At 57.5% G+C, this 12757-nt stretch overlaps 1 protein-coding gene across 1 annotated transcript in view; it reads right to left on the bottom strand.

The window, feature by feature from the left end:
* HSD11B2 (hydroxysteroid 11-beta dehydrogenase 2) overlaps positions 1-12757 on the bottom strand; it is a 53463-nt gene that overhangs the window by 3984 nt on the left and 36722 nt on the right. The window contains exons 2-4 of the mRNA XM_034788411.1: positions 3449-3661; positions 2779-2964; positions 398-535 (exon numbers count right to left, since the gene is read on the bottom strand). Of these exons, the coding sequence (XP_034644302.1) occupies positions 398-535; positions 2779-2964; positions 3449-3661 (537 nt within the window). The remainder of the gene's footprint in view (positions 1-397; positions 536-2778; positions 2965-3448; positions 3662-12757) is intronic.

Genomic DNA, 12757 nt, shown 5'->3' with positions numbered 1-12757 from the left:
TTAGGCTCTGGGCAATCAGCACCGCACAGTACACAGAGCTCCCAAAAGGGAAACAAATGACAGCTGGGGTTGTGCCATTAGAGAGTTCAGGGTTCTAGGCCTGGCTGTGCCTGGAGTGATCTGCAGCAATCTCTCCGTGATCTGACCTTTAGCGAGAGGCGGACGCGGCTGGTCCTTTCCTCCTCTCCTGTACAGAGAGTGGCTTTAGTTAACAACGGCTGCGAAATGCTCAGTAAACATTCGGGGGGCCAGCTGGGAATGGGCGTCTTCTCACGCAGCAGGTTTTTGGGAGCCGGGCGTGCGCGGCGTTCCCTGAGACACGCACTCTTGTGACAACCTGCCCAACGCACCACGTGTCCCCCCAGCGCGGCCCGGCTGGCAGGCAAGGGGCTCTTACCAGTTTTGAAGTAGCCGGGTAGGATCACGCTCACTTTGACTCCCCAGGGCTCCAGCTCGCTGCGGAATGTGTCCATGAGGAGGGTGAGGGCAGCTTTCGAGGCTCCGTACGCTGCTAAACAAGGGTACGGCATGTCGCCTTGGGGAGAAGAAAACACACGGGCCGTTACTGCGGGGGCACAACCGTATCCGAACGCCTGGGGCCCGGTCCTGTGTGGTCCAGCACTTCCACACAGCACAGCTGGGCACACAGATCGGCACGACCTCTCCAAGAGCCACGGAATGAAACTCGGGACTGTCACAGCCGAGACCCGAGTTTGAGTCCTCACTCCCCCTCCAGCTGAGAGTGCCTCAGCCCCGGCACTGCAGCCCCCACTGGCTTCCGGCTAGAACTCCCTAAAGACCTCCGGGGCTTTGGAGCAAGTTATCTAAAGCCACGCCACCCGCCCAGGGCGCCAGCTCTCAGAACAGCTCCATTCCCCAGAGAGGATGGACCCGCCTGCCTCCAGGGGGAGACGTGTGGGAACTTTTTGGTAAGCAGCACAAGGCTACAGACCTGCCTCCAGGGGGAGAGACCGACCCCAACGCTTGGAGCTCTGCCTTCAGAACAAGATGCAAACCTCACAATGGCAGCTGGGGATGAGGGAGCAACAAAAATAAAACCATTCAGCAGCTTTCTGGGCATGAAGGAGGCAGCTAGCCCCCTTGCTGGACTCTTCGTTGTGTTTGCTACTCGGCATGCTCAGATGCTGCGGCCACAGGAGGGTGACCAGGTGGCCAGTTTTCAACTGGAACACCCGGACGAAAAGGGACCCTGGCGGCTCCGGTCAGCACCGCCGACCAGGCCGTTAACAGTCCAATCGGTGGTGCTGCAGGGTTAGGCAGGCTATTCCCACCATGTCCTGGCTCCTAGGCTGGGGGTGGGGGCTGGAACGGGGCCAATGGGAGCTGCAGGGGCGGTGCCTGCGGATGAGAGCAGCGTGCAGAGCCGCCTGCCATGTCTCCGCCTAGGAGCCAGAACTGCTGGCTGCTTCCAGGGCGCAGCGCGGAGTCAGGACAGGCAGGAAGCCTGCCTTAGGCCCCCCACCAGGAGCCGTCTGAGGTAAGCCCTGTCCCAGCCCCCGCAAACCCAGAGCCCCCTCCTACACCCCAAACCCCTCATCCCCGGCCCCACCCCAGAGCCAGCACCCTCAGCCGGAGCCCCCTCCCGCAGCCTGAACCCCTCCTCCCCGTCCCCACTCCAGAGCCTGTACCCCCAGTTAGAGCCCTCACCCCCTCTGCACCCCAACCTCCTGCCCCAGCCCAGTGAAAGTGAGTGAGGGTGGAGGAGAGCGAGCCACTGAGGGAGGGGGACTGTAGTGAATAGGGTGCGTGGCCTCAGGGAAGGGGAGGGGCTAGGGTGTTCGGTTTTGTGCAATTAGAAAGTTGGTAACCCTAGGCCACAGGTGCCAGATAAAACATACATTATTGGGGATCAGGGCAAACTCGGCTGGATATCTACTAGCTGAGGCCAGTATGAAAAATACTGGGACCCTACTGAGAAACTCACCATCAAATCTGCCTCCCAGGCAGCTAGGAGAACAGTGCCTGTTTGGTTTCTGTTCAGGGCTATTCTATGGGATAACTCCTGCTTTTGGCCCGTAGGCTGATAGCCAAGTCCCTGGGGGTGGATTGGGGGAAATACATGGCACATTTCAACTTTTGGGAGAAAAAAAAATCCAAATCTAAAATATTTGGGCTGAAAACCAAAATATTTCAATTCCAACGTGGTGCCTCATGGGAGTTGTAGTGGGGGCAACTCGTGCTCCTGTTCTTTATCAGCCAGGCTCCCTGGGTCGGACTACATCTCCCATAACACGCCATACTCTCTTGTGGATGGGATGGTGCATCATTAGTCACATGGCTGTTGTGCTTCATGGCTGATGAAGTCTGGCTGGGGTGCCTGGCCCATAGAGAACAGGGACGTGGGCAGAAGTTACATTCAGCCGGAGCTGTCAGAGCCGAGCTCCGGTAAATATTTCCAAGCCCGATGGAGTTTTCATAGCATGTTGGCTCTGTGTGTGTGGGCGGGGGGAGAGGGGAGAGCAGCTTTGGGAAATGCTCTATGAGAATTTAAGCCCTGGACATCAGGCAACCAAACTACAGCTCCTATGAAACCTCTGTCTGCCAGACGCTGGGCGTGGACGACGGGATGGATCATTCACCAACTGCCTGTTCTGTTCATTCGCTCGGAAGCACCTGGCTTTGGACACTGTCGGACGACCGGATACAGGGCTAGCTGCACCATTGGGCTGACCCAGTATGGCCGCTCTTATGAGGCCCTGTGGCCCCGTTCCCACCCAGCCCCACTTTTTCCCCACCGGGTGGGGACCGGGTCTTTACCTGCCGGGCTGCTGACGGTCACAATCCTGCCCCGGGCGGAGCGGACCAGGGGCAGCAGTGCTTTGGTGAGCTCAAGCGTGCCGAAGAAGTTCACGTCCATGCAGGTGCGGAATTTGCAGAGCGGGGACAGCTCAGCGTCAGCGATGGTGTCGTCGAAGCCCGCGTTGTTCACCAAACCCCAGAGCCCTGCGGGGAGGGGCCCGGAGAAAGCAAGCGTCAGCGGGATGTAGGCACGGGACCGGCACGGCCTGATGCGCCCCCCCCTTCAAATTCCCGCGCCGATCGGAGCTGCTTAGGGAGCTCAGTTCTGCCCTGAGGCAGGGAGGGGACCCACCATGATCCGTGAGCGATCCCCTCCCCCTAGAGAGTGCTCCCCAGGTCAGGAGGGGACAGCGGTTCACAGCCAGGCATAGATCATTTCCATGCACCTGCCAAGCTGCAGCTGGAGCCCAAGGGTGAGGGGAGAGCTGAGTTGGGAGCATAGCCACAGCCAGGAAGGAGGGGGAGAAACAAACCCCAGTCTCCTGAGCGGATTGTGGTGGGAGGCCGTGGGTGCAGCCTGAGCAGCGTAACCAGAAGGGGCCGGTCTGGGGCCCTGTTCCACAGGCTGAGGGCACCGAGTGGGGCGTCTCGCGACGGGCTGCCCCCGGCGTTCTGCCAGGGCTCCTACCTGTCCTCGCCGTCTGGGGCTGGACGAGCTGCTGGGCTTTCCGGATATCTTCCGGTTTGGTCAGGTCCATCTGCAGCAGCGTGAGGCTCGGTGAGCAGCGCTGCCGGAGCTCCTTGGCGCCAGCGCTCTGCAGGTCCAGCACGCTCGCAAACACCTTAAAGCCCATGGAATCCAAGTGGCACGCGGCCTGCTTTCCAAACCCGGAATCGCACCCTGCAAGAGCCCAGAGAAGACTTAGAGAGAGCCAGGGTGCCAGGCACTACCCGCTGCCTACAACCCGGCCCGGCTGCAGCCGCCACGTCCTGAGCTCCAGGAAACAGGGACGGGCGTACCCCCCGGGAAGATGCCCTGAAAGGGCAGCCAGGATTATCTGTGTCGGGGAGTTTGGGGGTGGGGTGAAGCCATGACAGCTAGATCGACCCCACATCCTCCCCCTACACCTAGAGGAAAGGTAGCTAAGCCATCTTGCCCTCTCACTCCCCACAGGGCACAGCCGAGGATCTGGCCCAGAGGCGGACGCGTGCACAGAGACCCTCTGCTGGAGTGGCACCTGTGCGCCTTGTGGGTAGGGGGGCAGGATCTACTTCATGGGGATTTCATAGCGACAATAAAATCTTTCATGAGAACCATTCAAAGGGCCTTCGAAAGGTGGGTAAGTCTCATTCTGCCTAGGCCCAATGACTTGCCAGGTTGTCACAGGGAGCTGGTGATTGAGGGGCAGAGGGGGTCCCTAGCTGTTAAGCAGAACTCCCCATTAATTACAGCAAAGAATGGCATCACACGGTCCAGAGCCAGGTGCCTGGCTCCCTGTCTGTTCATCTAGCCACTGGACAGCACTGCCTTGAGCACAGCAGCAGCTCCCGGCGGAGTGCCAGCAGTGACTGGGAGCCAGCTGTGAGATTTGGCAGCCAGCGTGGGGCAGGGATGTTATTAAACCAACGTACGACGCACCCCAGAGACCCCACTGATTTCATGGGCCTCAGACGGGGTGTCTAGATAGAGTTTCTGGTCCTGGGTTAACTTGAGAGAAGTAGCACAACTGGAAATGCTACTCGAGACGTTCCAGATGTTTATGTGTTCCCCTGTGGCTAGGAGCGCTCCCGCGGCGTGCGAGTGCTGGTACGTGGTGCTGGCAAAGCACTCCTGCTGCGAATGCAACTACAGTGGCAAAGCTATACCCATAAAAGGGCAATTTTCCAGTCTAGCTCCATTTATACTCTGGGCTTTTGCTGATCAGGACTCAGATCTCTTTGCACCCCAACCAACACCGCTCTTCTGGCAGAAGCCTGCAGTGTAGACTTGGCCTTAATTAAGGACTTAGGGCTAGTCTACACTGGCAACGCTAAAGCTAAAGGAAGTGTTGCTGACTTTCATTGCTAGTCTTGTGAGATTTGGCACATGTCACAAAGCCCCAGCTTCTGGAGTCAGGTGATTATGTGAGCGACTTTTTTTTTTTCTTAATGAAAGTTTCTAGCCCTTGTGGTTGTGTGAAAATGTGACTTGAAAATGTCAGATGATGAATTAAAAGAATCCCAAATGCCCACATTTTTAAACCCGCCTGACTTTGTAGCCAACCTCTGAGTGTTGAATGCCTGGGGCTGGCAGTGCCGAGTGGGGAATGTGGTGCCAGCAGGAGCCAGCCCGGGACAGGGTGCTAGATCTGACTGGCGGTAGCATCCGGCTGGCCCCTGAGCCTTCCCACTCTCGGCTGGCAGTCTGAATGATCTAGGGTGTGTTTATCTGGGGCTATTTTTAGAGCTGTGCTCGGTGATGGGTTTGGAGATAAATGAGTGTTTTGTTCCTCCTCCGTGAGGTAAAAACAGCAGCGGAGTGACCTAATAAATCTCTGTGCCAAGGTCACGTCCTCATGGGACGGGGGCCTCCTCCCTTGCTGCTTGTCTGCTGATGAGATCGGAGGGGAAGATTAGGGGGGAGGTAGAGTCGGAGCAGGGCTTGGCTCCAGGGCATGGTGGGAAGGTGTAGACGGGCAGCAGGAGGTTGGGACTGATACTGCAGGCCCTGGGAAAGCTGTGTGCATTTGGAGCTGATGACGTTCATGTGGTGGCAGGTGCCCTATTGATAGCCCTGGAGGCTGACGTCCTCGGCTTAGTCCCAGACCAGGTACGGCCTGGACAGCAGTGTCTGCCGGAGGAGGGGGGACAGGCTTGTTTGTTCCTGAACCTCGTTGTTGAGCCTAAAGCAGACCCAACCGCTTGTGGGGAGGTGAGGGGGCCGGGACGGACAGACCGGCGCCTGTGCGTGCTGGATTTGGGCGGCCATGACCGCTCCCACTGGAAAGAAGGCCTCTGCACTGCTGGGTTTGTGCCATGTCTGTGGGCTGGGGCTTGGTGCACAGGTATTATCCAGTCGCAGGTACCATAAGTACATTTTAGACAGTTCCACATGTCCACTCCATGGTAGGCATTTTCCATAAGAAACTGTTATGCGGGAGGTTGGGTGGCTCCCAGGAAATGTGTCTTTGATCTGCGGGCAGCAGCAAAGTAGTTTGAAACTGGTGGACTAAATGGGAGAGCAGTTAAATGTCCCTTTGTTTAGGGATAGCTGAAACAGTAGAAGCCACTACCCAAATCACAAGTCAGTGTGGCGAAACTGGAGTAGGAGTTGAGCCATGCAATCTGAGGGGTTTTCCCAGGGGTCTTACTGCAAACACAAGGGGCTGTGTATGGTTTGGTGGAGCTGTATGTGTGCGCTAAACAGAAACAGCAGAAAAGAGGAGAGGGCCCAGAGAAACCCAAGGAAGCAGCTTCCTTGTTCACAAATCCAAGCCTCTTTCCAGAAAGCACACTGCCCAAAAAGCTCTCTGTCTCAGCTTTCTCACAGGGTCGTGCTCTTAGCACTGAGCACAGCAGAAGTCAAACAGGACTTTCCATGTTCTTTGTCAATAAACAGGATTGCATCACAGAAACACCTGACTTCATCATCAATGTCTCCTCTTAACAAAAACAACCAGCAAGGACCTGAATATTGGCTAACATCTTGGGCTAAAAAGGGGAAGACTAAAGCTTGTGAACATGGGCACTTTACAGCGCTGCAACTTTCTCGCTCAGGGGGTGAAAAAAAACAAACCCTGAGCGCAGCAAGTTTCAGTGCTGTGAAGTGCCAGTGTAGACAGTGCCCCGGCGCTGGGAGCTGCACCCCTCGTGGAGGTGGGTTTTTAGAGCGCTGGGATCGCTGCCAGTGTAAACCAGGCCACAGGCTCCAATCCAACACCACCCACTGAAACACATGCTTCCCTATAGGTGTACGGGCCAGAATTCACACACAACTAACAAGCTGCAAGAACAGCGTTAACGACTGTATCAGAACAACACAAACACACAGGAGTCACCTGCCCCGGTTCAGCCATCGCCCCGCCCGGCCCTGCCTCCTCGCTGGGTGGTAGCAGCAAAGGTGCCTTGTGAGGACAAACTCAAGCCACACCTTTCTCAGGGTTCTCAGTGTTCTGTGGACAGGGCGGCGTGCAAGCACAGCCCAGCAATTCTCTGGCCACGTGGCATCTGTGAGGTTTAAACTCTCCCATCTAGCAATGCAAAACCAAACAGGGCATCCCTTGCAGCTGGCCCCCTCCCTGGGAAGTGGCCAGTGCACTCCAGACAGTCGCATTCACGCAGCAGCCGCCAGAGCCCGAGGGACTGTTACTAAGAGCGTAGACGCTGTTCACAGCACATTAACACTCACCAACGGCAATTTTCAAGCCCTCCTACCCAATCAAACCAGCCCCGGGGAGGGCTCTTCCCCTGCCACACTCCAGCGTCCCAGCCCCAGTCCTTCTGGGGCTGAGGCTGGTCAAGAATCGCTCCCTTCCATTCGATTGGCCCAGCAAGGTGTCTTGGATCCCTCTCGGAAATCAGACTTCCCGGAAAAACTCCCCGTTGGGCAGAGCCCAGGCCTGGCCAATGTCTACCTGACCGGTGACCGCTGAGACCGGTGCGCATGGAAACACTCAGTTAACTCTAGCCATGCTAGTGCTCCAGGTAGAGTAAGCGGTTAGCACCCTTTCAGCAGGTTGTGTCTCCGAAGTGTGATGCAAAGACGAGCGCGAACTGCTGGAATCTCCGTCATCTTCACTTTGATTTGAAACCCACCAGGCCGCTGCAGAGACCGTCACTAAAGTCAACAGCTTCTGTTTATGTAGGGCCTTCAGTGCTGTGCCAGCCAGGCAGCAGTGGAGGGAGGAGAGGTGGCCTCAGATGCTTGCACCAGGATTCACTCTTCTGGGGCCAAGCTGCAGCCCCTCCCGCCGGCAGCACGCAGCAGGGCAGACAGGTGGCTGCGGCCCCCGGGGCTGCACAGGGACAGAGGGTGGCACAGGATGAGGGGCTTGTCCTTTGAACAAGGACCCACCCTTGCTAAGCATGATTCAGGAACCTTTATTTTCTGGCTTGTCATATCAAGGATGGCGGAAGACTAATGTGGGGCTCCACTCAGCCCCCTCCATCCCCACTTTCCCTTAGCAAAGGCTCTGACTGCGCTCTCCCGGACAGGGCACCCTGCCTGTAGGACAATGCAAACCGCAGCACTGCTGGGAGCTGACGGACGTTATACCAGCAAGTGAGTCAAGCACAACCTCGCCCTCCGCCCCCTTTCCCAACAATTCCTTAGCCAGTAGGACAGACACCTGCTCTCCAAGGAGCCAGGGTGCCGCAGAGCAGGGACAGGGTGTCTTGAGTGCTGAGGGGAGGGCAGGGACTGCTCAGCAATAAGGATCTTCTTTCCGTCCACGCGCTCTGAGCCCCCGGGGCAGGAAACGCTCAGTCTGCAATGGTGAACACCGGGCTGGCCTGGGCAGTTCTGGGCCCCCAACGCACTCCCCTGCTGAGGGCTAGGGGGACCAGAGAGCAAGTGTGAAAAATCGGAACGGGGGGGGAGGGGCAATATAGGAGGCTATATAAGAAAAAGACCCAAAAATCAGGACTGTCCCTCTAAAAATCGGGACATCTGGTCACCCTACCGGGGGCAGAGCAGGCCCCAGGGGATTTAAAACAGGAGCAGAGCCCAAGGGCAGGCCAGAACGCGGGATTGCACCAATGGGGCAGCACCAGCGCAGAGCCCTTGCAGTGTAGACGCACCACCCCGGGGTGAGGAGTGACTCGCCCTGGTCTCACTGTGCCTCCAGGCTGTGCTGGGGGAAGGAGGGGACGCCAGGCGAGAGGCCCAAGAAGAGCAGGAAAGCCTAGCACCACATCCCAGCCCTGCCTGCTCCAGCCACACGCCCCCCCTCACAGCCCCAAGAAAGCAAAGGCTCCCCCGACCCGGGCAGGACCCCAGCACCAGAGCCCCCCCCAGCACCAGAGCCCCCCCCAGCACCATCTAAGGCTGCCCAGTGCCAGGCAGGACAATGGCTTGGTGTGCTCCGGGGCCCCGTGCAGAGGGAGCTGCGGGGCAGCAGCGGGGGTCAGTTAGGGGTACGACGCTGGAGCCAGGCCCAGGCCCCGCTGGCCAGCCCCACGGCTGATTCTGCTGGGCCAGGGATTGTCTTGTGTCCGGCTCTGGCTCTCACGCAGGAGCCAGCGTCTGAGGGAGCTGCCGGGGATCAGGGGGTGCAGGGTATTGCGGGTGTGTGTGTGTGTGGGGGGGGGGTTCTAACTCTCTTCCCCATGTGGGTATGACCAGGCGTTACCGACCAGCACAGCCTCCTGGGGCAGCTTTGAGCTGCAGCGCGGCTCTGCCCGCTGGACGCCCGGCCTGCCCCGGGGAGTGGGCTAGCACAGGGGGCAGGCCCAGAGAACTGCCCGCACTCCCGCAGCTCAAAGCAGCCTGGCCCGGCAGAGGGGCGACCCCGTGGGGCGCTGGGAGGGGACTGGCTGGAACAGGGCTGAGCCGAGGCCCAGGCGGGGGCCGGTGCGTGGCAGGCGGCAGCAAGGGGCTAGCGGAGCCTAGCACCGGGGAAGATTACAGCAGTGCAGAGCAGCGATCCCGTGGGCCGCTTAGCGCTCTGTGCACCTGCAGGTATCATGTCCCGGGGAGGAGAGAAAGGAATGAAAACAAACAATCCCACCGCGGTACAGTGTGTTCTCAGTGCTGATGGCAGGGCTGATAGCTCCTGGCGGGAGGCTGTGAGCCGCTGGCTGGCAACATTAACCATTAACAGGAGCGGGACCTGGCCANGAACGCATGCCCAGGGAGCCCCCACTTAACTCCCTGCCCGTTAACCAGCCCCCTCACTCCCTGCCCAGGACGGCCAGGGCAGGAGGCAGGATTGAGAAGGGAGCTTGTTGTCCTCAGTCGCTACAGCAGCTGAAAGCATGCAGTGAACGGGGCAGCAAATACCTTAAGAAAACATCCCTTCGGGCTCGGGCCCCACGCGTGCTGGGTTCTGGCCCGGATTCTGCCAGCGGCTCCCTGGCTGATGTGACCACTGGGGTGCCAACCAGAGACGTCTAGGGCCTGATTCTCAGGAGTGCCGAGTGCTGCATGTGAGCCCCCAGCTGTATAGGCACCCAAACCGGTGGCCCACTTGAAGCATGTGCCTGTCTCTGTAAAGCAGAGCGGGATTATTCCATTTTACAGACGGGGAACGGAGGCCGAGTGTTGGGAAGATATGAGGGATTCAGCTACTACAGTAACGAGTGCATTTGAGAACACACACACCCCGCCCCCCGGCAATGATACTCCATCTTTAGCGCAGGGTTTGGGGGGGGGAGGGGCATGAAATAATGCACAGGGCCATGCACTGAATGACCCCGGGAAGGTGGAATACCGAACAGTGGCTCATTCAGTTAGCACCAGCAACCTTGTTCCCGGACTGTAAAAACGCCACCCCGTGAGCAGGGCATTACAGGTCGTGTCCGAATGCGTGTGCCCAGGGGAGCTGAAGGAAGGTTGCACGGATGGGGGCAGTGTCTGGTAATTGCGTCGTGTCCCTTTAAAGAGCGAGAGCCCTCTCCGGGCACGCCCTGTGTTTTATGTTCATTGCCCCCCAGAGCAGCGGGGTAGATGGAACTGGGCCGTGCATGGTGTAGGTCATTCAGACCCCCATGCGCCTGGGTGGCTCCTTCTTCCTACATTTGTCTTTTGCTCTTCACACAACACATCAGGCAATCTTTAGCATAACTACATTGGGCAGGGGTGTGACCCCCCCCCCCAGTTAGGCACCAAACCCCCCAGGGAGAAGGCAACAGAACAGTGCTTCTGTCAGCACAGCTTCCTCCATTCAGGGAGGTGTGTTCCTCTGCCTGGCACCCGGGGTGCGTCGGGCCGGTTTTATAATGCAGCGGGGTTGTAGCCATGTTGGCCCAGGATACTAGAAAGACGAGCTGGGTGAGGTAGGATCTTGCCCAGACCTAAAGAAGAGCTCTGCGTAAGCTCGAAAGTTGGGCCAATAAAAAGAGATTATCTCACCCTCCGTGCCTCTGTGATGTTTTTGGTCAGGCCTGCAATTTTTCACTTGCATGCAAAATGGCATCGGCCCTGTGATGTGATGTGGCAGGTACGGTGCACGGGTGGTTATGTTGTACAGAGGACACCATTTTGTAGAACAAAACGTCCTCCATGCGTGTCCGGGGGCTGCAGGCACAGCCAGTCCTGCACTGATGGCACGCCACTGCGGTCAGCGTTCTCGGCCTCCTCACTAGGGGGCCATGCTGGTCTAGCTACGCCTGTAGAGCTCTGCCCACATTGGCTCTGGCGTCTGGACGTGGCCTTGCTGTCCTTTACTCAGAGCTGTTTGTACATAGTATTTGCTTTCTCCAGTCTCCTTGCATCTTCCCAGGATTTTCATAAGTCATGGCCAGGGGCCCAAGCCCTGTTCCCTGACCCCTCCTGGGTGGGTTGCATCTATTCAACTTTCCAAACCCTCTCTCTCTCTCCTGCTTTTTATCCGTTCGTTACAGGGTTACATTAAAATCGTATAGTTGGGCTAACTCTTGAGATTTCCCTCTCAGTCACCAGTGGGGCTTTGAGCCAAGGCTTCAGCTAAGTTTTAGGGGTTCAGAAACTAACCTGAGACGCTTGGGCATGACCCTCTTGAGAACCAGGGGTTTCACACCGTGGCGAATATGAACTCCTGCATACCGCCAGTGTTTCATAATGGCGGTGAGCTGGCCCTGACTCTTCCATAGCGACCCAGAAACTCCATAAAGGTGGGGATGGAACGGCTAATGTTTGCAAACTGATGGTTTCTCAGAAAGCCGGCTTGTGACTCCTGGCAACACATTGTACCAGCACTGCCGGCCACCCTTGCAGTGTTTGCCAAGAGGTTACGGGGGTTTCGAATGGCACCCTGCTCTTAACCACTTCAGTTTTGCCAAGCACTTCACATCTCTGCTCTGGGGAAGGACTTTTCCTAGCTACCAGCATGGCCCCAACCCAGGCCCTGCTGGCCACGTTCTCCCTGACCATCTGCCCTTTCCAAGCCTCTCCCTTATGGAGATATAGATGAGGCAAAACTGAGGAGATTAAGCCGCACCGGACGGGGAAGCCACACGCTGATCTTCCTAAATTTTCTTAAACCCACCTTTGGGTTTTAAAAATTCCCCAAATACGCTCAGGCCTGAGACTAGCCCGGGGAATTTGCACCTGAACGAGGTTCTAGAAGAGCAAGGGGAGAGGTCAGACTCCACATGCATTATCCGCTGCCACGACCTTGACTATGGCATTTCTCAGGGAGCTCCACATTCCGTGTGAATCGTGCATTTATTGCAGAGGTTAGATATGATCTGGATTGTGTCACAGGTCTGGGCACCTGCCCCTCTGTTTCCCCTTCCGTGGTCCAGCCAGGGCACCCACTCTCCGGTTTCTGGCTCCCTGGCCCTCCCCTCTGGCCTGGCTGAACAGCTCCTTACCTTCACTGGGTTACTCCCAGCAGAGTCTGCTTAACCAGTCCTGCTTGCTCTCTCTCCCGCCACTGAGAGCAGTGCCAGCGCCCACGGTTATACGTCACTACAGTTGTTCCTGCGCAAGCTTAAGGTAAAAGTACGACAGAAAACACTAAAAGCACCTACATGCCTGAAAGCTTACCCGAGACCCCTGACCTGGATTCTCGCTGGAGCAGTCCAAGACCCCACCCAAGTCCATCACAGCTTCAGCTCGGAACACGTACTCTCATGAACAGGTGAATCCACCTTTTAGACAGGTTGGGGTCATTGGCTGGAGTTTGCAGGAGCAGCTGAGGAGTCGACAACAGGACTCTCTCCCAGAGTAGAGCTGCAAAAGGAGGCTTGGAAGTGGGTCATTTGCAATCCCCCCTCCCACCCATCCCCCAGTGTTTCCTAGGAAATCCACTTTACACTCCTTGACCCCAAAAGTCCTTGGACGTTCCTAACATTTCCCCCCCCCCCCCCCCCCCCC

This window comes from Trachemys scripta, chromosome 13 (assembly GCF_013100865.1).
Source record: "Trachemys scripta elegans isolate TJP31775 chromosome 13, CAS_Tse_1.0, whole genome shotgun sequence".
NCBI lineage: Eukaryota > Metazoa > Chordata > Testudines > Emydidae > Trachemys > Trachemys scripta.
This window is presented reverse-complemented; position numbering and strand designations above follow the sequence as displayed.